The sequence below is a fragment of the Equus caballus genome, chromosome 7 (assembly GCF_041296265.1).
Source record: "Equus caballus isolate H_3958 breed thoroughbred chromosome 7, TB-T2T, whole genome shotgun sequence".
NCBI classification, from domain to species: Eukaryota; Metazoa; Chordata; class Mammalia; order Perissodactyla; family Equidae; genus Equus; species Equus caballus.
Window position 1 is genome coordinate 85,469,421 of NC_091690.1, and position 27,442 is coordinate 85,496,862.

Below are 27,442 nucleotides of genomic sequence, written 5' to 3' on the forward strand. Positions count from 1 at the left end.
CTCCCTTACTCTAACCCCCTCACATGCCAATACTATCTTTTTAAAATTCCAACTACAGAAAAGTTAAAAGAATGATACCCTTCACAAATTGCTAACATTCTGCCATATTTGCTTTCTTATTCTACCTATGTACGTACACTTATTTTTTTAGCTAAACATATGAAAGTAAGGTTCTTCATTGCATATATCTCTTAAGAATCACGACAGTTTCCTATATAACCACAGTATCATTATCTCATCTGAGAACTGTAATTATCGCAAAATATATATCTACTATACACTCTAAATTCAAATAAATTTTCCTAATTGTCACAAAATATTTTGTTTTTTAAATCCAGGATCAGCTTCATGCATTTTATTTCGCTGTTATTCTCTTTAGTCCCTTTTAATCTAGACTAGTCCCCCTAGCTTTTTGTATTGTTTTCCATCACAATGACTTTTTTTTTCTTTGGGTGAAGAAGATTGGCTGTGAGCTAATATCTGTTGCCAATCTTCCTCTTTTTTTCCTCTCCAAAGCCTCAGAACATAGTTGTATATCCTAGCTGTAGGTCATTCTAGCTCTTCTGTGTGGGATGCCACCACAGCATGGCTTGAAGAGCAGTGTGTAGGTCCACACTCAGGATCCGAACTGGTGAACCCCGGGCCACTGAAGTGGAGCATGTGAACTTAACCACTCGGCCATAGGGCCGGCTTCCCCCAATGACTTAAAGAGCCCAGGTCAGTTGTTTAACAGAATGCCCCCCACTTTTGGTTAGAGTACCAGAGAGGTGATGTTTTATATTTATTAGTATGTTCCATTAGGAGGCACATAACTTCAGGGTGTCCCATTACTGGTAATAGGATCATTACTAGGACCTATCTTAATCCTTATTGTGGGGGCCGGCCAGGTGGCATAGTGGTTAAGTTTGTGTGCTCTGCTTTGGCGGCCTGGGATTCACAGGTTTGGATCCCAGGTGCGTACTCAGCATGCTTGTCAAGCCATGCTGTGACAGTGTCCCACATAAAGTAGAGGAAGGATGGCATGGATGTTAGCTAAGAGACAATCTTCCTCAAGCCAAAAGAGGAAGATTGGCAACAGATGGTACTTGGGGGCCAATCTTCCTCACCAAAAAAAAAAAAGGTTAAAATCGTAAATTTTATGTTATCTATATTTTACCATGAAAAGAATAGGCAAAAAAAAAAAAAGGCACCCATGAAGGTACTTGAATTTTGCTTTGTTCCCTCTTCTTAACTCTTGATTTCTTATAATTGGCTATGGCCCCTCCCTACCTAAGTCCAGACATTAGATAAATAAGAAATGGAAAAAAATGTTGAATATATTTATAAAAAAGATAACTATTTAAAGCAAAAATAATAGCAATGCATCATAGAGCTGACAACATGACATAGAAATAAAATATAGGACAATAGTGCAGAGGATAAGAGAGATTGGGGGAAAGGAAGTATATTGTTGTAAATGAATGTAGAGTCAGAATGGTCAGAAGCTATGATGAAGGTATGAATTACAGAAATGGGAATATATTTAAGAGATATTTCTGGGATAAAAGAGACAATGACTGACTGGATAAAGATGTTGGAGAGAGAGAAGCATTTCTTCACTGGGCCTTGACTAATCCTAGCAAACAGAAATGACTTGATAAACCCTTATATCTCTTCCATTGGATTAATCACAAGGTATTGCTGATATATTACTTTGTCAATTTTACAATGACATTACATTACTGTGTCCATTTCCCCCATTAAACCATAAGCTCCTTCACGACAGGAACTTCAGCAGTCACCTTTGGGCCCCTCACTGTTTAAGACATACAGTAGGCACTCAATACTCATTTGTGGGGTAGATGTAGAATAAACGAACTTACGTTTTGCTTTTTCTTCTCCTGAACCAAAGCTACATAGCGCAAGGCAATCTTGGTCAGAGTTGTGGCAAGGGAGGCAGCAACAAAGAAATCTCCATCCAGAAGGAATCCTCTCAGGGGAGGTCTGCAAAGCAACCAAGGAAAATGAAACCCACCAACTTCTCAAGCAGCATGCAGCTTTTGTATAAATGACAGAAATAAGCCTATTTAACACTCTTACTGCCATGTTTCAGTGATAAGGATCTAAATTAGCTCCCTCTTTAGCTTTCAGAATGAAAAAGGAAAAAGAAAAAATACATGGCTTTAAAACTTATCTTCAAATGATGCAAGAGCCAACTGAATAAAGAAAGAGAAAATGGTTAAGGGTGTATGTACCAGAGCCAATACGCTACATTCAAATCCCCGCTTATCTATTTATTTATTATGTCCCTTTGGGAAGTTACAAACCTCTCTAAGCCTCAAACTCTTCTTCTGTAAAATGGGGTTAATAATATACTTTATCTCAAGATGCTGTTGTCAAGACTATTATATGAGACAAACTACTTACCAGAATGCCTAGCATACATTAAGCAATCATTAAAATTTTAGGCATTACTTTCATCATCTTCACATAAAATTGGAGAGCAAAACAAAGAGGAAAACATCAAAACTTTATTCCATCAATTAGAAATGGAAAATCTTCAAAATATGTTTCCCAAATACTAACAGGCAACAAAACTCAAATATCACCAAAGTTACCTCCACTTAGCATTTTCTACGTGAGTAAAATAATTTTAGTTTAAAGAGAACAGAGTTATTTCAGTGAAACACATAAGGAGCAGAGGATTAAAACCATCACGACAATTCCTGGAAAGAACTTAAACATCCTTCTCCTTTCAAATATCTTAAATGGCAAAGATTTCCCTTTTGATCAAAAAACCAAACTACTACGAGGAAAGAAATCATCTGTTTTACACACAGGAGTAATAATCAAAGTACAGGGGAGGGTGCAGGTGCTGCGAATTACCTTTCCTCCTCTTTCTTGGCGGGTCTAGAACTGCTCAGGGCACTCTGAGTTGCATAGGTGCCCATCTCAGTTACCAATTTCTGTACTGGTCCCACAGTTATTTCTTCTTCAGGTTTCAATTCACCAGCTTCTTTCTTTATTTCTGACTCTACAATTGGGATCTAAAAATCAATTGTAAACATCAATTTAGTAATCATACCAACCGCATGCAAAATCATATTTAAACAATCAATTCTATAGAGAAGGCATTCCCCCAGTAAGATTTTTGGAACTTGGAACTCTGCTTTCAATCTTCTTTCCTTCCCAGAATAATGCAGTGAAAACAACAGGGCCTTTGGAGATGGATGCCACTTACTAGTTGTATGGTTCCGGGCAAGCTAATTAAACTACTTGGAGCCTCAGTTTCTTTATCTGTTAAATGGAAATCTTAATTCTTTCCACATGAGTTACTTGATAGGAAAATGCTTAGGACAGTGACTAAGACAAAGTAAATACTCACTAAGTCTTATTTGTCTTCTCCATCCCTTCCCTTGAAAGAAAAAAACAGCATCCATCCTTCTAAAATGAAACGAATCTGACTTATTTATACACAATAACTTCACCAACTACTTTTTTAAAAAACCAAATGGGTACTGCATAATTATTCCTCAATACCAGTCTATCATCTAACTGAAGAGCTCTAAGAGTCTTCAGTCATTATCTACTAATTCCTTTATTGTATAGATGAAAAACCTGATGTCCAGTCAGGTTAAGGAACTTACATCCAACGTGCCAGAGCTAACTATTGGCAGAAGCAAGACTGAAACTCAGGTCTCCTGACAAGCACTGTTCTTTCTATTCTACCATATGGTCATTTGGAAAAGGAAATACTGTTAGTTTTAGTGCATAAATATTCTAAAAGCAGTTCTGTTCCTATAATATTTGCATCCTTCTTTCAGAATGCATAGGCTAAAGCAGAATTTTACAAGTCTTCTTTTTTAAACACAGAACCTTTTGTTCAAATAAAATCTTACTCAGAAGGGTAAAAAATAACAGATAAAAGAACAGATGTTATGGCTTAAGGCAGGGGAGGGGGGACTCCCCGATATTCCCACAGCCCCTAAGACTTAATTATCTGGGTAATTAAAATGCATTTTTAAGTGTTCTTTAACCCAGACATTACTAAACAGAAAGAGGAAAGCAAATCAAGACATAAACGTCAGATTCACTAAAGTAAAACGTACCTCCCCCAGGGACCTGCGAACCTCAGTCATCACACTCTGAATGTCTTCCTTGGTACTGCAGTATTCTCCCAGGATCCATAACGCTCCTCGGTAAATCCTAAGGCAGGAATACAAGTTCTGAAACACTGACTTTGCCAACAAATCTTGAAGCACAGGTCTTTCTGAATTTAAGCTCAAGCAAGAAAAGATTCTGCAGTTCTAAGGGACTATGGATGAGATCTTAAGAAAGAATATAAAAAAGACAAAGTTTCTTTGATTCTCTTCAGAAATCACAAGGATTAAACGGAAAATAAGTGTTCTCACCCATCATTATTAGGAACATTCTAAAACTGGTAAGCCCAGCAGTAAAAATAAAATACTAGGGGCCGGCCCGGTGGCGCAGCAGTTAAGCGTGCACGTTCTGCTTCTCGGTGGCCCGGGGTTCGCAGGTTCAGATCCCAGGTGCAGACATGGCACCGCTTGGCAAAAAGCCATGCTGTGGTAGGCATCCCACGTATAGAACAGAGGAGATGGGCATGGATGTTAGCTCAGGGCAAGTCTTCCTCAGCAAAAAGAGGAGGATTGGCAGCAGATGACACCTCAGGGCTAATCTTCCTCAAAAAATAAATAAATAAATAAAATACTAAAATGTTTCCCAGAAAGGTGTTATCTTCCACTTAGGACAGAGTTAAGGTAAATTTGATTTTATCACTTACTACTATACGGACTGTATTATTTTAATGTAAAAAGTAATTCGCTTTTTATTCAGTAGTCACTGAAAAGAAGAGGCAGTATGCTAAACAGAACAATAGACAAGGAAGGATAAACCAATAGAAAAAAACCAAAAACACAAAGTAAAGAAAGCAACAATTCTCTAGTTAAAAATGTTAAACTGAAGGGGCCAGCCTGGTGGCGCAGCAGTTAAGTTTGCACGTTCTGCTTCTCGGTGGCCCAGGGTTCGCAGGTTCAGATCCCGGGTGCGGACATGGCACCACTTGGCAAAAAGCCATGCTGTGGTAGGCATCCCACGTATAAAACAGAGGAAGATGGGCATGGATGTTAGCTCAGGGCCAGTCTTCCTCAGCAAAAAGAGGAAGATTGGCAGTAGTTAGCTCAGGGCTAATCTTCCTCAAAAAAACCCCCAAAAAACAAAAAAAATGTTAAACTGAATAAAGTCTTCCATCATCTTTTCCCTAGGATTTTCATTAAATTTATTTTTAAAAAATTCTAGACACTGAAGCCCTATGAGATTATGGTTGCCAAAAGCAACACTTTGATATAATTTTTTTTTCTCACAAAGGAAGCAAATCTTTTCTCACTTCTATAAATATCACCACATTTTCATATCATAAAAACAATTTTGTAGTGGTCCCTTCTTTTCTATGTAGGCAGATATAACGCAAGTCTAGAATAGTCTATTTATCAGATGCTTTAAATTACTTTAGGATTCCCGATGTTTTAGAGGAAATCAGAATAGAGAAACCTAGCTAAATCACTCATACAAAAAAAAATTTTCCCCATAGATTATGGATTAACCGAGGGTGGAGATGAGGTGATATTTACTGACACACTTATTTTGGCTTCTCTTGAGTCATCTCTCCTCCCTTATATTTTCTATCAACTGACCCTTTAAAGATAAAAATGGTAAAATGCTTACTTGACTTTACATTTAAACAGATTTTAAACCTACTTGACGGATTTAATAGCATGAAAGACTTCAAGCATCTTCTCAACAATAAGCATTCTCAGGTTATCAAAGCGCTGAATGGCTTCACGGACAAACTCCAAGACATCAGCAGCTGCTGCTTCATTATTGTCACTGAGAAATTCCATTAACTAAAAGAAAAAAACGGAAAATAGGATAACAATAACATAATTTTCAGAAAGAAAATTATCTAAGGTTTAATCAGTAACTTAAACTTACAAAGAATATAATTAACAATTCTCAAATAAATAATAAACTGTTTAAGTTGAGAGACAAGCACCATTATGTAAACAAAGGCACAATGGTTTTTCTGATTTATGTGCAGCAAAGTTTATTACAAAACTCACAGTAAAACAGAAGCAGGAAATCCACAACTCAAAATAAATTAACTGGATACTAAAACTGAAATCATTTTAGAGAAAATTCAGAGCTCAAAGGTAAAATTTCAAATTACACTAACATACCTCATTCTCTGACAGTGACAGAAGCAAAATACTCTCGGTGTGTGAAATTTTTCCTATAACCGAAGGCTTCAATTTTAAGAGGTAAAACTATCTGAAAGAAATACTTATTTGCTCTACTGAATGATAGACACAGAATAATTTTACTTTAGGTAGTTGTAACAAACACCAATTATAATAACATGCAGAGGTATATCTGTCACTACATTTTGTTTATTTTTTGATGAAGATGTAGAAGGAAGTCTGTCCTTATCCTTCTGAGCTTAAGAGTGGACATCAAGATCCCTTCTGACCATGAGACTTAGTGATTCCAGACAGCTGAGATTTCCTGAGTTTAAATGTTGGATAACCAGAATTTATTTTAAATTCTTTTAGAGAATTTCAAAATTAAGGTCATCAGAATTACATACCACAGGAATAACATTTGCAGCCATATCTGGAAATCGGACAGAACAAGAATGCAATGTTCGCACAAGGAGTTGTCTATATTTGTCAGTATCTTCATGCTCAGTCACGTTATTTGTTTTAATCACTTCCTTCTTCAGGACAATAACCAGCTACAGAAAAAGGTAAAAATAAGTGAGAATTACATTATGTGTTTGCCTTAAAGCTTACAAGGTGCTGTCAGAGTTTTGTGTTACCTCTTCAACATTCCTAGAAGAGACAAGATCCAGTGCTAACTGCAGAGTTTTCTTGCGTACTTCTAAATCTGGCGTGCTCAATACTCTTAGGATGTCCATAACCAGATCCTGAAAAAAAACAAAAAATCCAGAATTAACACCAATATTTCTGGTCACAAGAAGAAAATCTTTACTGTAGACTGGAGGATTCTGTCCCTCATCACCAATTTGATCAATAATAAAATCACTAGGGGCTGGCCCCGTGGCCGAGTGGTTAAGTTCGCGTGCTCCACTGCAGGCGGCCCAGTGTTTCATTGGTTCGAATCCTGGGCACGGACATGGCACTGCTCATCAAACCACGCTGAGGCAGCATCCCACGTGCCACAACTGGAAGGACCCACAATGAAGAATATACAACTATGTACAGGGGGGCTTTGGGGAGAAAAAGGAAAAAAATAAAATCTTTAAAAAAAAATAATAAAATCACTAGCAGTGAAAGAACCAGATATTTTGGGTATATAATATCACACGATGCATTCAAACTGAAAATGTTTACTCTGACTCTATCAAGCAGTAGATCAAACTTACAGTTTATAGGAAGTAGAAAAGTCAGAGGAACAAGCTAAATGACACCACAAGAGAGTAACCAGACACATCCAGAAGGAGGAGCATCTTACAGGACAATTAGTCTGGCCTCTTTAACAAGTCACTGTCATGAAAAAGAGACACTGCTTAAATTAAGAGATTTAGGGGACACAACCAGATATGAGGTATGGTCATGAACTGAACAAACCAAACAAAAAATGCATTTGGGGGATATCTGGGAAAATCTGAGTTTGGAGCTGGTACTAGATAATATTAAGAAATTATTCACAATTTTGTTAAGTATGATAATGTTATTTTGGCTCTGCAGGAAAATGTAATATTTTAAAGATGCATATTTAAAAAAATCTATGGCAGATAAGTATTTTAAAATATAGCAAACCTAATTTATGATTAATTTTACTTGTTTAAAACTTTATATTTTTTAAAAACCTCACTGATGAAAAAGTTCTAAAAATCCTAAGAATGAACTCTTGTATAACTTTCATTTACATTCACCAGTTTTTACTATTTTGCCACATTTGCTTTATCATACTCTCCCCCTAAACATTTTGGTGTATGCCTCCCACAAATAAGGATAGTTTCTTATATAACCACAATAAAGTTACCAAATTCAGAAAACTTAACATTGATAACAATCCTATTAATTAATATACAGTCTACATTCACATTTCTCCAACTGTCCCAATAGTGTCTTTTATAGCAAATTTTTTGTTATTGTTCTGATCTAGGATGAGCAGTGAATTTAGCTGTGATGGGGCTTTATTTTCATAACAATCATTATTCTCACAGATTAAATAGGTATGCTGATAATTTTCTAGTATCTAATCTTTTATTCTCAATCAATTGGTATATTTTCCAAGAAATGTAAATTATATTCAAATCAAAAAGAATATATGTCTACTGCCAAGAATACCAAGTACAGTACAAACAGAAAAGACTTTAAAAAATAACACATTAATTCAAGCTAGAAATTTTTTTTTTTTTAAAGATTGGCACTGAGCTAACATCTGTTGCCAATATTTTATTTTTTACATTTTTAATTTTTTTTATTCTTCTCCCCAAAGACCCCCAGTACATAGTTGTATATTCTAGTTGTGAGTCCCACTAGTTGTGGCATGTGGGACGCCGCCTCAACATGGCCGGATGAGCAGTGCCATGTCCGCGCCCAGGATCTGAACCAGCAAAACCCTGGGCCGTCGAAGCCGAGTGTGTGAACTTAACCACTCGGGCACGGGGCCAGCCCCCAGAAATACTTTTTTTACAGCAAAGACAATACACAAAAAGGCTATGGTGATTCAAGAGTTACACCTTAGTTGACCAGAATTTAAACTGCCCAGTCTCCAAGCGTTTAAGTCAACCAAGATGGCAAGGCTTGGGAAATATCACAACTTGGAAAAGATTTTATTTAGGATTTCTCTCTTTCACATAACATTTACCTGTAGTACTCGTTCATGAGCAGGATGTTCTTTCAATTCTATCAATCGATCCAGAACTATGAGCTTTACATTGTTGTCACTCTCCTTAATAATTAAGTCAATGTAACACTGAGCAGCAGCCTAAATAAAAAAGAAAGATTTTTAAGAACACATTCATTTATCTTAAACATAGAATCCGAAAATAAGGAGGGAAAAAAAGCCCCCAAGAAGCCAAAATATATCCACTACTCCTGCACTAAACGTTTATGCATTTTCCCCAGAGGAATGTGCCCCTCCATTCCCTAAGTTCTAACAGATCTCATTATTTTTCAAGTTTACAAAAGATCAGAAGCTCCACGAATTAAAAGGATGAAAAGGGACTGCTACAGGCAGAAATACTTATAAACAGCCAAAAGGGGTTGAAACTAAGGACCAAGGCAGAAAACAGCAGAGAGAGAAAGCCCAGAAGTATAGCTATGGAGCATCTTTTAGCTTAAGTGCAAAGTCTAACACATCTGCATTATAGTACAGAAAAATCAAAAACATAAAGATGACCCTGAGACATTAAAAGCAGAGGACAAAAGAGCAAACCTGAAAGAGTTCCCAGTGACCAAAGCTGGAACAATTTGATCAATAAAATAAATAACAATAATAATGGAATATAATCCATAGGATAAAATATCCATACTGGTACAAAGGAAGAAAGAAGGAAAGGAGGGAGGAAGGAGAAGGGACAGCTCTTCCTCGCAGAACGCCAATTAATAAACGTAGAATGAGGGAAATAGAAAATCAGCATTAGAATACCACAGTAATAATTATTGTAGACAAGATCCACTGATGGATGCTAAAATTAGTTGGTGTAAGTCTGAGGAGAAATAGGATATTTGCACTGTTTCACAGTATCTAAAATCATAATTCAGCAGTGGAGAAATCTGGCAGATACCATCTTAAAGGACTGATCAAGGTTAACATCACCAGTAATAAGACATATCAACATCATGTACTCCTTGATACAATACACTGAGAAGGGTGCATCACTTCTGTGGTATTCTTCCTCAAAATGCATAACCTTAATTATGAGAAAACATCAGACAAATCCAAATCGAGAGATATTTTACAAACCAACCCAGAACTCTTCAAAAGTGTCAAGGTCATGAAAAACAAGGAAAGGTTGAAGAACTGTCACAGATCGGAGTAGACTAACACATGACAACTAAATGCAACGTGGGATCCTGGACTGGATGCTGAGACAGAAAAAGGACATTAGTGGGGAAACTAGTGAAATTCGAATAAACTACTTAGTTTAGTTAACAGTATTGTTCCAGTAGTAATTTCTTCATTTTGACAATTACACAATTGTTATGCAAGACATGAACATTATGGAAAGCTGGGTGAATGGTAATGGGAACTTTGTCCTATTTTTGCAACTTCTCTCTAAGTCTAAAATTATTTCACAATTAAAAGTTAAAAATTTTTTTTTTTTTAAAGTACTGGTGAGCACAGCAGTAGATTCTCCTATTTACACAATCTGGCTTTCTAGAATAATTCATTCTCTGAATATATTTGGAGATCCTCATATAGTCTTGATATACTAAAGAAGATAACATTCCATTTTTGAAAATACTCACTAGAATCTTTTTGGAATCCAGAATTCATTTTCCCAGATCTAGTTTCTAATGTAATTAAACGATGGCGAGAGAGCTTAAAATACGAGTAGCATTCCCCAGAAACTAGAAATATTAGTATTTTTTCTGTCTCTGTCTCTCTTTCTCTCCATATATATATATGAAAGCAGGAAGCAAGAAAAGAAGGAAGGTCGGACTATGTAAGGAATAAAATAATTTCATAAAATTTGCAGTGGTAACATCTATGCCATGTAATGCCATGTAACTTCATAGTAATGTCACTAAATCCTAAGTGATAAGACAGCATATCTATCATCTAACTGGCACCAAAAGAAATAAGCAGTACCTTGATTGCCGTAGGTGCACTAGACAGTGTCACCAATGTTCCAGCGGCTTCATATTTTACAGCAGGGCTAGATGACTGTAACAGGTTATAGATGCAGCGAATGAAACGAGCCCTTTCTGACGGATTGGCATGACAGACCTGGAGAAGAAAACATTTAGTTTTCAACTGACTTCAGGGACACTTGCTTTCAAATAAATTTTGTTTTTAATAGATGTCAGCTTATAGGATGCCAGTTTTCTTAATCTGAAAGCTAAGAATAGTCTTATAAGGACATCCAAAGACACTGGCCAACATGGGATGAGACACTGTGACACAACACTGGTAAATTCAGAAAGAAATGGGTTTTACTTTAAATAATTGTTATAGATACTCATTCATTTATTCACTCAATCATAATTTATATTTTCACTCTTGCACAAAAGGTTTTCAGATGACTTTATAATAAAAGATACACAAACTATACACAAGGGAAAGAGGGAAAGAAAAATCTCATGAAAGCAAGGCCAATACCACATTAACCAAGTACACTCTACAGGTACTGTGATAGGATATTAAATTTGGTTCTAAATTTTTATTCTGGATGTCATGTCAAAAAGAGGGAAACGATGGATTATATAAATCTCAATAACTGAACAAAGGAAAATAAGTTTTTAAAGCAAGAAAGACAACTCTTTTTCAAGTACTACTACTTATTATTTGGAACCATATTCAACATTGCGGAGACAACTAAAATTTTCTATCCCATTCTAAATACTTTTAATACCTTTACCTGTGAAACAAATACTCCTCATTTTTTCTCCTTTGAAGTTAGTATTTGTTAGAGTTTCCTAAAATGTATATAGTAAAATCTCTATTACTTAGGTATGACTCAAAAGCTATTCCCTCTTACTATAATCTGGACCCTAATAGACAAAGAAGTCACTGGATAGCAGAGAATCTCTATTTTTGAGAACCTCAGTGGCACCCTTAAACCACACACGTCAATTAAAAGGAGCTATCTATTTATATTCAGGTTTCATCTTAAATGTCAGTTCCAGATGACTCCTACCCTGTGTTGAAACAGGGTCTCTCCTGCAGAAGCAAAGATGGCTGTAATAAGTTAGTAATGTCTGCCATGGGTATTCTGTCCATACCATCCTATTTAATAAAGTCGTTCCCGACGTATATTTTTGTTGGCCTCCAACAGCATCAACAAAGAAATTGGATGTTTACTGCATCTTTTATTTTATTAGAACATTAAGATACAACCAATTCTTTCAAAGGATTTATCAAATTAAAATATTGTCAATAAAGTACTTCATTTTAAAACCCAAATCTCTTACCTAGTTTTAGACTTCCTATTAGTCAATGGCCTACAACGTGATGTTAACATATGTAAAGTCTCTCTAGTCTCTTTTACAAACAGGGAACATAAAAAGTATTTCAGGCTTTCTCTGTTTGATTTTAGATTTCCAAAGTTGTCTAGTGTGTACTCAAGAAAAGACCCCGAGGGGCTGGCCCGGTGGCGCAACAGTTAAGTTAGCATGTTCCACTTTGGCAGTCCAGGGTTTGCCAGTTCAGATCCCCAGTATGGACCTATGCACCACTTGTCAAGCCATGCTTTGGGAGGCATCCCACATATGAAGTAGAGCAAGACCAGCACGGATGTTAGCTCAGGGCCAGTCTTCCTCAGCAAAAAAGAGGAGGATTGGTGGCAGATGTTAGCTCAGGGCTAATCTTCCTCAAAAGAAAAGACCTTGAATTTCACTCCAAAGCCTAATTCATAATCTATTCATTGACTGAGAAGTACATAACAATTTCTTTGCAGCTGTACTAGGTCATGCCATGAGTTTTTACAGAATTTTTCTTTTTTTTTGGCAGAAGATTAGCCCTAAGCTAACATCTGCTGCCAGTCCTCTTTTTGCTAAGACTGGCCCCGGGCTGACCGTGCCCAGCTTCCTCTATTTTATGTGGGGTGGCTGCCACAGCATGGCTTGACAAGCGGTGCATAGGTCCACATCCAGGATCCAAACTGGTGAACCCCGGGCTGCCGAAGCAGAAGGTGCAGACCCAACCACTGTGCCACAGAGCTGGCCCCTTTTACAGAATTCTTTATGGAGGTTTAGAAAGAATGGAAGCAAGTACTTGGAAAATACAATATACCAAAGGAAAAAGAAAAAAAAAGAGTTCATAAGCCATGCTATAAAATATTTCTACTATTAATGCATATTATCTTAGCAATTAAGCAGCATCCCAGAAAGAGACTATTTAACCTTGTCTTAACTCTTCTTTTTGTTTGTTTATTTTTTCACTGAGGAAGATTAGCCTTGAGCTAACACCTGTGCCAATCTTTCCCCGCTTTATATGCGGGTTGCCTCCACAGCATGGCTGACGAATGGTGTGGGTCCATACCCGGGATCTGAACCCATGAACCCAGGCCGCCAAAGCGGAGCATGCTGAACTTAACCACTATGCCACAGGGGCAGCCCCTGTCTTAAACTCTTAAAATTTATTTTACCCACCACAGACTAGTCTTACCTTATAAATTAGTTCAACAATAACCAATTGAAGAATGTCTCCAAATGTCTGAACTTGATCAATACAAGTACTTAGGTAATCCAAAGCTCGATCCTAAAAAAATAAGAATATTTATCAAATTCCACCTCACTCAATAAAAGGACATACATAACTAAATATAAAACAAGTAAGGAAATGGGAGCAAAGAATAAAAATGAAGATTAACATATAAATATAAAACATAAAGTCAAATATATTTTCTAGAAATGGGCAGCAAATCTGGGGTCTGAATTTTCTAGCAGCTAAACCAAAACAGTAGATCCATATACTTTTAACCACTAGCAGAGCTGGATATAGAGTTGATATTCACCTATGAAATTTGAGGAGCCTAATAAGGACGCTCATCTGCACTGAAGGCCACCCTTCTTTCACGGACATGGCTCAGGGTGGCCTCTATAAAACTACTGTTTTTCTCTAAAACAATTTTAGATTTATACCAACAGAAGGAAAAACAGGCAATCAAAGCCCCAAAGTAGAGTGCCACAGACTATGGGCATAATAATTTCAATCTGGAAAAACTATAAAGTGGCTGTTATTAAATGCCTTCCTGATATTTACTTAAAAAAGAATATATACAAAAGCAATATTCCAGAGAAGGGTTAAGAAAGACCTGTATTTGTATACAAATTTAGTTCAAATATCTAAAAAATCAAAATACACAATTCACAAGTACTACAAACAAAATTACTGACTGAAAATTTGATTAGGCCTATGCAATACTTTTAATTCTCATTTAAATACAGACATAAAAGTATTTTTTAAAAAATACTTCACCTGATCTGCATGAATTAGCATCATAAATGCATTCCTTTTGCAACTTGCATCCTTCTCGTTCACCAGAAAATCATGTATCAGTTCAGGAGCATCAGGTATAAGATGTTCAAAATTTCTTAAAGTAAAACAGGTAATATCAATATTTAATAAAAACCCACTTTGTTATTTTAGTAACTCTCTGGACGCTACCAAAATTAACCTTTATCAAACTTTATAACACTACCAATTGTTTTTGCTTTTTTAAACTTAAAATCAATTAGAAAATTGTGGGTAGGAATCACAAGCTTACGTATTCATTAAGTTATCAAATTACATGTTTTCTAGTTCAATGCAGAAAAAGCTGATTTATTCAACATGCTATCTATCAACTGGATCTCTCTAATAACTGTCTTTCACATACTTTAGGAAATAATATCGATGCTTATAATGACAACCTCAAGGTACTGAAGGATCCTTCATTAAGAATTCTCAGAGGAAAAAAAATAGTCCCTTGAATTTTATTAGGTATGCACTGTATTTACTTACTTACTAGCTTACTTCTTATTTTAGAAGTTTTTAAGTATTTGTAGTACACAGAACAATGAACACCAGTTTAATAAAAACCATCACTTAGCTTCAACAATTATTAATTCATAGCCATTTTTGTTTCACCTATAGCCCTGCTCACTTCCTCTTCTCCCACATTATTTTGAAGCAAATTCCAGATCATTTATCATTTCTTCTGTAAATGTATCAGTATGTTTCTCTAAAATTAAGGACTCTTTCTTTTTAAAACTGATCATACCTTATCATACTTTTAAAAAAAATTTTAATTTAATATCATCATATAGTGTTCAAATTTCTAATTATCTTATAAATGTCATAATTTGTGTGTGCACTGTAGTTTAACTTCTGAAATTTGTGTAGTATGGTAACTTTCACAGAAGTCTACATTATTAACCAGAATACCACTTTCCCTAATAGATAACAAAAAGTAAGAGAACTGTGAAATTATATAATAATCAACTATTAAAGTATAAAGATGTTTATAAAAATTACGTCCTTTTTCTAAATGGTCTGCCACCAGCGACTGTAAAAACCAAGTATTCTAGCCTCATCTAACTGGTTCTCTGAATTGTTTTTAAAGTCCAAAATCTTAAGCTTTCTAAGAACATGAATCAGTTGAAAACTGCAACCCTTCCTATTAAAAAAAATTCCTTTCTTAAGGCTTCTAAGGATAAAAAGAGAAGACTCAAATTCCACAAAAAGAGAACTCTAAAACAGGGTCAAAGCCTATAGGGGCTAATCAAGTTAACAAATTAATTAAGCGGGCTAGAGTAATACAATTGAGAATGACAAGCCCTGTTGTAAACTGGAATGTGTACAATCTATTTAAAGGGGCTACTGTCATTCAATTTCAGCAGATTGCTGTCATGAACAAACCAGGACCCAGTGCTGCCAGATCTTCTGACTTTTCAATGTTGACAACTTAATGGTAATAAGGAAAAAATATTGCTCAGACTAAACAAAACAGATCTGGAAGCTACAAACAATCTGCAAAGAGCCACTGTAGAACCTCTAGTCTAAATGACTAAAGAGTCCTCACAGAACTAAGCCAAAGGAGTATCTTTATTTACCTATAAATAGTATAGATGGCCAAAACAGCATTTCTCCTGACATAGCTGTGTCGATGCTCCAAACAAGCTCGGATAGCTGGCATTAAAGGTTCTAGCAATTCTGCTTCTTTCAATTTGCAAAGAAAACGAAGAGTAGATCCTCGAATAAATTCATTAGGATGCTGAAGATCCTGACATAAAAGTTTAAACACGAAATGCTGAGTTCCAGGATTTTACAAAAAACTTTTAAATGCAAAACGTTTCAATGAAAAATTCAGAAACTATGTTTGAGGAAAAAGACCTAGATTATTAGACAATTTCCAAAAGATTCCTGTGATTAAAGCATTTTTACTTATCATGTCAAAGTCATATTCTGTGTCACTGTTTTTTATTAATAACAAATAAAAATGCACAGAAAATGCCTGAAAAAGCAATAATAAAGCTTTTTGCAATAATCCTTTACAACTTCAGTTCCACATATCTACAACTTACATCTTATCCAAGATTTAATTTTAAAAATTAAAACAAAGCCCATTCTACCAATTTCATAGTTACTCAAAATCAAAGCAATATTCAGAAAAATATATTGTTTGGTTTACCTTTCTATATGCATCACATACAAGGATCATTTCATGCAAAAGTCTCCCATCTGGAGTTGTTTTAGGAACAATTTCCCAAAATACCAGGAGTAATTTTTTGATGGTGTGATCCTGAAGAGGCAGCACGAAGCGAATGATGGTCATCAGAAGCCCAGGAAGCTTTTCACCGTTCAGAATCATAATGATTACTTTTTTCAGAGCTTCAGTCTTTGACTTTACATCTCCTTTTTCTGATTCAAAAATTAGGGAAAAAAGGACAACTATTTCAAAAGAAAATTCCTCAGAAAATTTTAAAAGCAATTAACAAAACATTTTCTCACCTTATCAGTGGCAATGGTAATAAAGGTACTAACTCAAGTGACAAGAGTTCTCCACCTGGTTCTGCCACAAACAAGCCGTATGACTTATACAAGTCATTTATCTCTGAAAGTCACGATTCTTTACATATAATATAAAGGCAGTGGATAAGATCTCTGGTCTCTAACCAATGGAGTTAATGCAGAGGCCATGAACCAAATAATGCATGTCTCAAAAACACATGTAGCTATTTTTCAAAATGTAAACAGATGCTGTTAAGTGCTTCAGAATTCAAAGCAGCTTTTGGTCAGTGTGTATTTTCTCAATGAAAGTTACAACTACTATTACTGGGGGGAGGGCAGGGGAGGACTGACATGTTTTCAACATTAGGGAGATCCTCAAAGTCAAAAAAGTTGGGAACTAATATACTAGATTAATTCCAAAATTCCATCATATTTCTACAAGCTATAAAACTTTGTAATCTTCTTAACAAATTATCTAAGAAATTGGAATAAAAGTAAAATGTACTAGATTAGTAGCCATTATTTAGAATTACATACACTGACACATAAGATGCTAGTTTATTGTTACTTAGCCTAAAAAACACCCTCTATAAAGTGTTTTATGCAAAACAATCTATAAGTTCACATCATTATCACTGCACACTGAAGAATTTATGGGAAAAATCTTTTGGAGCCAACATTCAAAGGCAGAAATAAGAGACAGGCACACTGCTACTATAATCATTTAGATTACAAAAATAAACAAATCTAGGAGAGGGGAGGACAAAGAGGGATGACAAAAGTCTTTAATAATCTTAGAGATATCATGAGAAAAAAGAGTAGAACTAGAAATAAACTTCCAACAATTAGAAGAGTTCCTTGTTGTTGCCAAAGAAAGAGAGACTGAAAGACCAGGTGGTAGAGTTACAGGAAGGATTTAAGCTTCAGAAAAACTGTACTAGGTAAATCGAAAGTTCTTTCTAGTCCCTGAAGGCTATACATCTATTACAAGGTTGGCATGATATTCTAACGTGTTGCAGAATAAGAGAATATTCTCAGTATTTCGACTGAGAACACCGGGAGGGTTATTGCCAAATTTATCCCACAAGGGTCAATGCTTTTGTTTAAAATAGACTAACTTCTCATGAATCTCTGCCTGCTTCAGAGCATTCTATTTCCTGCCACATATGAAAAAAATCTGGTGTGTGCCATAACAAATCAAGAAATAAATGTGAAAGATGAAGTGAATCTCAATCTGGGTAAACCTTCAGTTTTTAAGTCTGTGAGGATGACAAAAAACAAAGCTTCAGGAGAGATGACAGTAACTGATAGCAATAACTATGCAAGTAAGACAGATTAGGCAAAGTTCTAAGCGGCTAAAGTTGCTTTCACTGAGCCTAAACAGGTTTTCCTCCCTTTGTCCCAAGGCTTCCTTTCTGAACGTTTTTTTAAAGTTTTTTTCTTTTCTAATCTGTTTGATAGAGTAAAGGATACAAAATCCACAAGGCATAAAATTATATCACAGTAATGCTTGGCTTCTTTTGTTTCAGTTTTTGGCTACTTTTCACAAATTAGCAAATCCTAAAAGTTTAGCAGGATAAAACTCCACTTGGAACTAAAGGTTAAAAAGTGTTAAAAGTAGTTTAACAGCAAACTTGTAAAAAAAAACTACACCATTTATATTCCAAGCCCCTTGCAACCCTGATTTCCATTTATTCCAACAATTCGAATTGAGGTGAAAGATGCTTCTTTCCATATATTCAAAATTTTCAGAACTTATTTTCCTCTACTAGCACTACCAAAAATTTGGAAAATTTCAAATATCAATTCAATTCACCAAAATACATTAGGTACTTCCTACTCCAGGGAATGTATAGTCATCAGAGCTCGTACCCAGCGAGAAAAAGAAACATGTACCTAAAGCAACTCAATATTTCATGGAACAAAAAATATTTGTTACTCAAATTGGAAACTACTTCTAAACTTTTTCTCATCTCAAGTCTTTTGAGATAAAGTAAAAAACATACACAAAATTAAAAACTACTTATTTATTTATTGGTAAGGGGAAGGGAGTGAAGAAAAGAGTTTGGTAACAATCAAGGACAGGTTTTGTTCTTTACCTTCCTAGCTGTAACTTTAAGCATTTTGGGGGGGGGGGGGGGGGGGGTCTAAAAATGAAAGTTTTAAATTGTAAGAAAAAAACAGCAACAAAAGTTTATTCATTAATTTGCACTCTATTTCTACTATCTTACAGAAATATGGGGGAAAAAAGGAAATATATGTGGCTTTCGTATATAAGGGGCATCAGTTTAAATGCCACAAAAGATGGTTTCTTTTCCTTCTCCAAAAAAAGCCCTCATGAGAAACCTACTATTAAGTAATCAGGAGGTATTCCATTATTGCTGATTAAGAGGTGGGAATATGCAAGTAAAATACTGTCTCCTTTCAAACTGCAAACTAGAGACTGGAAATATAATTTTCACTCTATTTTAAACAGTAGTTATCAGTTTAACGTAAACTTATTTTTAGTAGTTCAATTAAACAAGAATCCTTATTTTGGAATTGCATTACTTAAGATAAATTTTTTTGACAGAATCATTCACAAAAAAGGAGACACAGTATACACTGTTAGAATTAAGAAATGTACTTGTTTTCTTATTTGCATAAATAGTTTAAAAATGAAAAGCTTAAACCTTTCTGGAAAACACATATGTATTCCAGTGTTGACTTCATCTATTCAACAGGTGGTGAACCCAAAAGAACAAAGCTCTTAGTTTCACAAGCTAAGTAACATGAAGTTAGCACAAAGGAACTAAGACATTCAAATACACATTCTCAATCTGTTACTTACAGAGAATTGTCAGCCATGTTTAAGCATAATGTATTAAACTACATAAGACTATGTTATTTTGAAGAATATCAAACAACTAAACTATTACATTTCTAAGTTAAACTGAGATGTTGTTTTATTTCCAAAAAACCCATAAGTCTAAGGGTAGCAAGTTTTCATTTTTCATAAGACAAAAGGTCTATTGAAGAAATCCTAGAAAAAAATACTTAGACACAAATTAAGCATTTCTAATTATAAAGATCTTGAAATGCAAATGAGTTTTTTATGCTTTTTCCATTTAAAATTTTCAAAATATTATCAAAGTTTACCCAGATCATTTTTCAAGCTAATTTCAGATGGTGGTTCTGAATCCATTGGCACATTAATTAACGTATAGCACACATTCTCAGCAGCCGTCATGGCTTCCGGTTATAAATCAACCCTGGATACAAGATTTAAGGATGACAGATGCCAGAAAACCTAGAAAAATAAATACAAGGATACCATTACAAGTAAAAAACCAAAAAACAGAAACACAACCAGTAATTGTGGTGATCTTTACTGTCTAAAGTTCATTCAGTTTGTCTTATGAGTTTTAAAGTATTAGGAGAGATTCAGTCTATAGTGTATCCCATAAAAATAAAGCCTATTATAACAAAAACCACACTTGCCAGGCTCGGCCTAAGGCATATTATCTCCCACCTCACAACCCCGCCCAGAGTTTAGAGTGCTGTACTGCAGCATAGGCCCACAATACAGTGACAGTCCCCAAGCCCCACCCCACCATGTTACAGAAATGATTTTTTAGCATAACACACAATCTGGACTGCTCAGGAGACCCTGTGCACGAACACCCCGCTAAAACTACAGCGCTCCATCGCGTCCGCCGGTGGGACTCGACTCTGTTACTTGCGTCCCTCGATCGGTGCGCTGCACCCCCACGCCCCTTCCTCGTCCCTTTCCTCCTGCAAAGCAGGCCCAGGCCTGGAGTGGCGAGCCCCGGGGACGGAGGAGGGAGAAGACCCCTCGACCAGGACGCAGGCCGGGATGCGGAGTCCGGTCCAGAGCGTCCCAGCCCCCAGTTCCACTCCGCCAGGCCCGGACGCCAGCGGCCTACTCGTTCCCTTCCCGTATCTTCCTGCAGGATAGCCAGTTCCTCCGACTCTGCCCAGCTCACCACGCCTCCGGGATGAGGGGCTCGTAGCCCGCTACCTGGCTCCGAGGGGCAGCAGCTGGGACAACGGCGAGACCGTCTACTCCAGCTCCGACCCGCAGCAACGGCGGCGCTCCGCAGAGTCCTCGGCTGACGTGGAAGGGGTGGGCGGACGACCCAGGCCACAGCCACCTAGCACCTACGGCAACTCAGAGAGGACATGCCTTCTCCGTCCTGCGGTTGCGCACTGCAAACAGATCCTGCAAGTTTCTTCCGCTTCTCTCGTCCGCCTGGTTTAGGCGACAGAGGGGACTGGAAACACAGGTTTATTAAGTTTTTCCTGCAAGCGTGAATTAAGCGCTGTGACCATTTAAACGCTACCTAGAAATTTTTTTCTTCTTCCGAGAATTAAAACAGCCAAGGGGAGGAAGTATTTGGAGAGAGGGAAGACACATTTTATAGGGCTGCGTGGTCCAGTGGAAAAGAGCGCTAGGCTGGGAGCCGGAAGCCCTTTTCTAGCTCACTCACTAATAAACTGGGAAAGTAACTTCAGTTCTTCTAGTAAGGGACTCTAGATTATATGAAGATCTATTTCAGTTCTTATCATCTGCAATAGTCTGAATCTCTGCTCCTGCAGTTAGGCTGGAGCTGTCTGAACACTGAAGTCGCGCTGGTATGATTTCTGGTCTTTATTTAGTAATGGTCCCTTTCATGATCCTTTCTCAGTACCCGGTAGGTTAAAAACTTTTTATGCATAAAGGGAGATCGACAGTGACTGTTTTAAAGGATTTCACCTATCTCCAAAGACCTAATTGTTAAAGCTACAATCAACCATAGCATCTTCGGTTTAGCCCATTGGAGGTTCCATATCCCACCCCCTGCTGAAAAAAGTTCTTTTCCTGCCAATTATTAATCAAAAAACTTTCGAGGTCTTGAGCAAAATATTGTGAATACAAAGAGGTCTGACAGAACCTTCCCTTATTAACAGGTTCATCTTGGGGAGACAGAACATAAATAGTGCCTCATCTGTCTAGAATCTAGCTGTTTTGAGATTTCTTCTTTTTGGAACCACGGAGCAAAAAATGAAAATAAATTCTTTGAGCAACCAAAATACATTGCAAAGGCCACGTGTTTATAGCACTTTCTAAGAGTGCTCCTCAAATCCTGTGCATTAATGTTTTAAAAACCATTATCTTGAGATAATTATAGAGTGACATAAATACAGAGATCCCAAATACTCTGCATCAGTTTTGTCCAAAGCTGACATCTTGCATAATTATAGTACAATATCAAATCCAGGAAATTGACATTGATATTATTCACTTGTCCTTATTCAGATGTCACCGGTCACATGCACTTGTTTTTAGTTCTAGGCAATTTTACCATGTTTAGATTCATATGATCTCCGCCAGTCAAGATACAGAACAATTCCATTACAAGGATCCCTCCTGCTATCCTTTTTTTTTTTTAAAGATTTTATTTTTTTCCTTTTTCTCCCCAAAGCCTCCCAGTACAGTTGTATATTCTTCGTTGTGGGTCCTTCTAGTTGTGGCATGTGGAACGCTGCCTCAGCGTGGTTTGATGAGCAGTGCCATGTCCGCGCCCAGGATTCGAACCAACGAAACACTGGGCCGCCTGCAGCAGAGCACACGAACTTAACCACTTTGCCATGGGGCCAGCCCTTCTTCCTGCTATCCTTTTATAGTCATAGGCACTTCCCTCCTTAACTCCTGGCAGCTAACCTGTTCTCATTTCTATAATTTTGTCATTTCAAGGATGTAATATAAATGAATTATACAATGTAAACCTTTTGAGGTTGGCTCTTTTTCACTCAGCATAATTCCCTTGAGATCAACCCAAAATGTGTGTACAACAGGTTGTTCTATTTCTATGTATTCATTTTTAACATGGAATTTTAATAATTACAATTATCTAGTTTCCAAGCCAACTTATTAAGAAATGACAATCTATTGGCATGAAATGAGGCCCAAAGAAGCATAAAACCTAGACTTAGCAATGAAAGCTCAGCAGCTCAGGGCAACCATGGTGCAGGACTAACCATACCCACTTCAGTTGCCCTGGAGGCTCATTGTGTTACAGAATAAAATTTGAGGCTTATCATGACTGAGTCATTAAGAAAACTATTAAATATGAAAAGGCAAGACAATGTAATGTGTTTTATAAAATCTCATTTTAGGTCATTGGCAGTATATATATATTGTTGTATATTCTTAAAATACAGAGTTTGTTGAATGGACCAAATATAGGACCAAATATAGCCTAATTCTTCCTGACTTGTTATAACATGCATTTTGTTTTAGGACTTATTTTTACTTTTCCATGTAATTATATCACTTGAAAGCTCTTAAAATTATAAGTTACTTGAGAGCAAGGACTTTGTCATATACCAAGAATCATAAAAACTTAAATGTCCAGGAAATCAATGCCTAGAGAATAGGGACTTGCCCCCAAATCACAAAATGGTTAAACACTGAAAAAGCTGGGACTAGAACCTGAATCCTGTCACCTACTTTACTGCCGTTTATTTTTGACCATACAAGTTCTTGAAAGATGCACATACAGATGCCTAACAAATTCCATGTGAATTGAATATTATCTTTATATCAAAGTGATAGGTTTCATGAGAGGAAATTATTAGGAATTTTATTTAACACACACAGACTAAATGGAATAAGAGCATAATACACTAGACAAAATGGCATGAAAAGGCATCAGAATGAACTCTGCACAGACAGTGGGGTTGAATCTTATTGGGGTTGGATTGGATTTTAAGTTCTAAAGTCAGAGTATATGACTAAAATCACATATTGAAAAAATTACTAAAATTGCCCAAAATTACAATACAGATCACTGGTTGTTTTTTTTTTCAGCTGAGTGCCAACCAAGTAACTGGTTTACACTTAAGAAACAGACACAAAAATGATAGCCAGCCCTGGTGGTCTAGTGGGTAAGATCTGGTGCTCTGCTATCAGAAAATGGACAATCTCATCTATGAGATATTTTATACAAACCACATGGTAACCATTAAACAAATAATTAGAACAGAGACACAAACTACAAATAAGGAGAAAACTAAGAAAACCAGCATAGAAAACTACCTAACTGAATTGGTAGTCCAAAATACGTGGGACGAGAAACAAAAGAAAGGCAGAACAGGAAAACAAGTGACAAAATGGCAGCATTAGGCCCCCACATTTCAATAATCACTCTAAATGTAAATAGATTGAATTCTCCAATCAAAAGACACAGAGCGGCCAGAGGGATTAAAAAACAAGACCTAACAATATGCCACCTCCAGGAAACACACCTCAGCCCCAAAGACAAACACAGACTCAGAGTAAAGGGATGGAAAATGATACTCCAAGCTAACAGTGAACATAAGAAAGCAGGTGTCGCCATACTTATATCAGACAAAGTAGACTTCAAGACAAAACAGGTAAAGAGACACAAGGAGGGGCAGTATATAATGATAAAAGGGACACTCCACCAAGAAGACATAACACTTATAAATATATATGCACCCAACACAGGAGCACCAAAGGACGTAAAGCAATTATTAACAAAACTAAAAGGAGATATCAACAACAATATAATAATAAGGGAGCTCAACACCCCACTAACACCAATGGATAGATCATCCAGACGGAAAGTCAACAAGGGGGGCCAGCCCCGTGGCCAAGTGGTTAAGTTCGCCTGCTCCGCTTCAGTGGCCCAGGGTTTCGCCGGTTTGGATCCTGGATATGGACATGGCACCGCTCATCAAGCCATGCTGAGGCGGCGTCCTACATGCCACAACTAGAAGGACTCACAACTAAAATATGCAGAAATAAATGAAATTTAAACCAAAAAATAAGTAGAAAGGATCAATGAAATAAAGAGCTGATTCTTTGAGAAAATAAGCAAAATTGACAAACACTTAGCCTGGCTCACTAAGAAAAAAAGAGAGAAGACTCAAATAAATAAAATCAGAAGTGAAAGAGAAGAAATTACAACAGATACCACAAAAATACAAAAGATTATAATACTATGAAAAGCTATACACCAACAAATTGGACAACCTAGAATAAATGGATAAATTCTTAGACACTTACAACCTCCCAAAACTGAATCAAGAAGAAATAGAGAGGGGCCGGCCCAGTGGCACAGCAGTTAAGTTCATATGTTCTGCTTCTCAGCGGCCCAGGGTTTGCCGGTTTGGATCCCGGGTGCAGATATGGCACCGCTTGGCAAAAGCCATGCTGTGGTAGGCGTCCTACGTATAAAGTAGAGGAAGATGGGCATGGATGTTAGCTCAGGGTCAGTCTTCCTCAGCAAAAAGAGGAGGATTGGCAGTAGTTAGCTCAGGGCTAATCTTCCTCAAAAGAAAAAAAAAAGAAGAAATAGAGAATCTGAATAGACCAATCGCAAGTAAAGAGATTGAAACAGTAATCAAAAACCTCCCCCAAAATAAAAGTCCAGGACCAGATGGCTTCTCTGGAGAATTCTACCAAACATTCAAAGAAGATTTAATACCTATCCTTCTCAAATTACTCCAGAAAATTGAAGAAGATGGAGCACTTCCTAACACATTCTATGAGGCCAACATCACCCTAATACCAAAACTAGACAAGGATAACACAAAGAAGGAAAACTACAGGCCAGTATCACTGATGAACATAGATGCAAAAATCCTCAACAAAATATCAGCAAACAAAATACAGCAATACATTAAAAAGATCATACACCATGGTTAAGTGGGATTTATACCAGGGACACAGGGATGGTTCAACAGCCACAAGTCAATCAATGTGATACACCACATTAACAAAATGAGGGAAAAAAAACAGACGATCATCTCAATAGACACAGAGAGAGCATTCAACAAGATCCAACATTCATTTAAGATAAAAACTCTCAATCAAATAGGTATAGAAGGAAAGTACTTCAACATAATAAAGGCCATATATGACAAACTCACAGCCAACATCATACTCAATGGGCAAAAACTGCAAGCCATCCCTCTGAGAACAGGAACAAGACAAGGGTGCCCACTCCCACTACTCCTATTCAACATAATACTGGAGGTTTTGGCCACAGCAATTAGGCAAGAAAAATAAATAAAAGGAATCCAAATAGGCAATGAAGAAGTGAAACTCTTCCTGTTTGCAGACTACATGACCTTATATATAGAAAACCCTAAAAAATGCATTGGAAAGCTACTAGAAGTAATCAACAACTACAGCAAAGTTGCAGGGTACAAAATCAACTTACATAAATCAGTTGCATTTCTATACTCTAATAACGAACTAACAGAAAGAGAACTGAAGAACACAATCCCATTCACAATTGCAACAACAACAACAAAATATCTTGGCATAAATTTAACCAAGGAAGTGAAAGACCTATACAATGAAAACTACAAGACTTTCCTGAAAGAAACATGACAACATAAAGAGATGGAAAGACATCCTATGCACATGGATTGGAAGAACAAACATAGTTAAAATGTCCATACTGCCTAAAACAATCTACAGATTCAATGCAATCCCAATAAGAATCCCAATGACATTCTTCACAAAAACAGAATAAAGAATCCTAAAATTCATATGGGGCAATTAAAGACCCAGAATTGCTAAGGCAATCCTGAGAAAAAAAGAATAAATCTGGAGGCATCACAATTCCTGACTTCGAAATATACTACAAAGCTATAGTAATCAAAACAGCATGGTACTGGTGCAAAAATAGGCAGACAGATCAATGGAACAGAAGTGAAAGCCCAGAATTAAAACCACACATCTACAGACAGCTAATCTTCGACAAAGGAGCTGAGGACATACAATGGAGAAAGGAAAGTCTCTTCAATAAATGGTGTTGGGAAAACTGGACAGCCACATGTAAAAGAATGAAAATAGACATTCTCTCACACCATTCACAAAAATAAACTCAAAATGGATCAAAAACTTAAAAGTAAGACCTGAAACCATAAGACTTCTAGAAGAAAATATAGGCAGTACACTCTTTGACATCAGTCTTAAAAGGATCTTTTCTGACACCATGTCTTCTCACACAAGGGAAACAACAGAAAGAACAAACGAGTGGGACTTCATCAGATTAAAGAGCTTCTACAAGGCAAAGGAAAACAGGATTGAAATGAAAAGACAACCCACCAACTGGGAAAAAATATTTGCAAATTATATATCTGACAAAGGGTTAATCTTTGTAATATATAAAGAATTAACACAACAACAAAAAATCGAACAACCCAATCAAAAAATGGGCAAGGGATGTGAACAGACATTTCTCCAAAGAAGATATACACATGGCCAATAGGCACATGAAAAGATGCTCATCATCACTGATCATCAGGGAAACGCAAATCAAAACTACACTAAGATATCACCTTATACCCATTAGAATTGCTATAATAACCAAGACAAAAAATAACAAATGTTGGAGAGGTTGTGGAGAAAAAGGAACCCTCGTACACTGCTGGTGGGAATGCAAACTGGTGCAGCCACTATGGAAAACAGTATAGAGATTCCTCAAAAAAATTAAAAATAGAACTACCATATGACCCAGCTATCCCACTACTGGCTATCTACCTAAAGAACTTGAAATCAGCAATTCAGAGAGACTCATGTACCCCTGTGTTCACTGCAGCATTATTCACAATAGCCAAGACATGGAAGCAACCTAAGTGCCCATCGACTGATGACTGGATAAAGAAGATATGGTGTGTATATATACAATGGAACACTACTCAGCCACAAAAAACGATAAAATCGTCCCAT

The 27,442-nt window shown here is 36.6% G+C and overlaps 1 protein-coding gene across 2 annotated transcripts in view; it reads right to left on the reverse strand.

The window, feature by feature from the left end:
* The window catches only part of COPB1 (COPI coat complex subunit beta 1), a 31,031-nt gene extending 9,892 nt beyond the window's left edge, over positions 1 to 21,139 (reverse strand). The window contains exons 1-14 of one of the 2 annotated variants that reach the window (XM_001504942.6): positions 20,711 to 21,139; positions 19,828 to 19,978; positions 16,370 to 16,599; positions 15,792 to 15,961; positions 14,176 to 14,290; positions 13,363 to 13,455; positions 10,846 to 10,983; positions 8,896 to 9,015; positions 6,875 to 6,982; positions 6,644 to 6,790; positions 5,758 to 5,903; positions 4,089 to 4,185; positions 2,866 to 3,026; positions 1,863 to 1,983 (exon numbers count right to left, since the gene is read on the reverse strand). In XM_001504942.6, coding sequence (XP_001504992.1) covers positions 1,863 to 1,983; positions 2,866 to 3,026; positions 4,089 to 4,185; positions 5,758 to 5,903; positions 6,644 to 6,790; positions 6,875 to 6,982; positions 8,896 to 9,015; positions 10,846 to 10,983; positions 13,363 to 13,455; positions 14,176 to 14,290; positions 15,792 to 15,961; positions 16,370 to 16,599; positions 19,828 to 19,918 — 1,737 coding nt within the window. In that variant the 5' untranslated portion in view covers positions 19,919 to 19,978; positions 20,711 to 21,139. Of the gene's footprint in view, positions 1 to 1,862; positions 1,984 to 2,865; positions 3,027 to 4,088; positions 4,186 to 5,757; positions 5,904 to 6,643; positions 6,791 to 6,874; positions 6,983 to 8,895; positions 9,016 to 10,845; positions 10,984 to 13,362; positions 13,456 to 14,175; positions 14,291 to 15,791; positions 15,962 to 16,369; positions 16,600 to 19,827; positions 19,979 to 20,675 lie in introns of both variants that reach the window. The other variant, XM_001504941.6, reaches the window with a different exon arrangement.
* Positions 21,140 to 27,442: the final 6,303 nt, after the last annotated feature.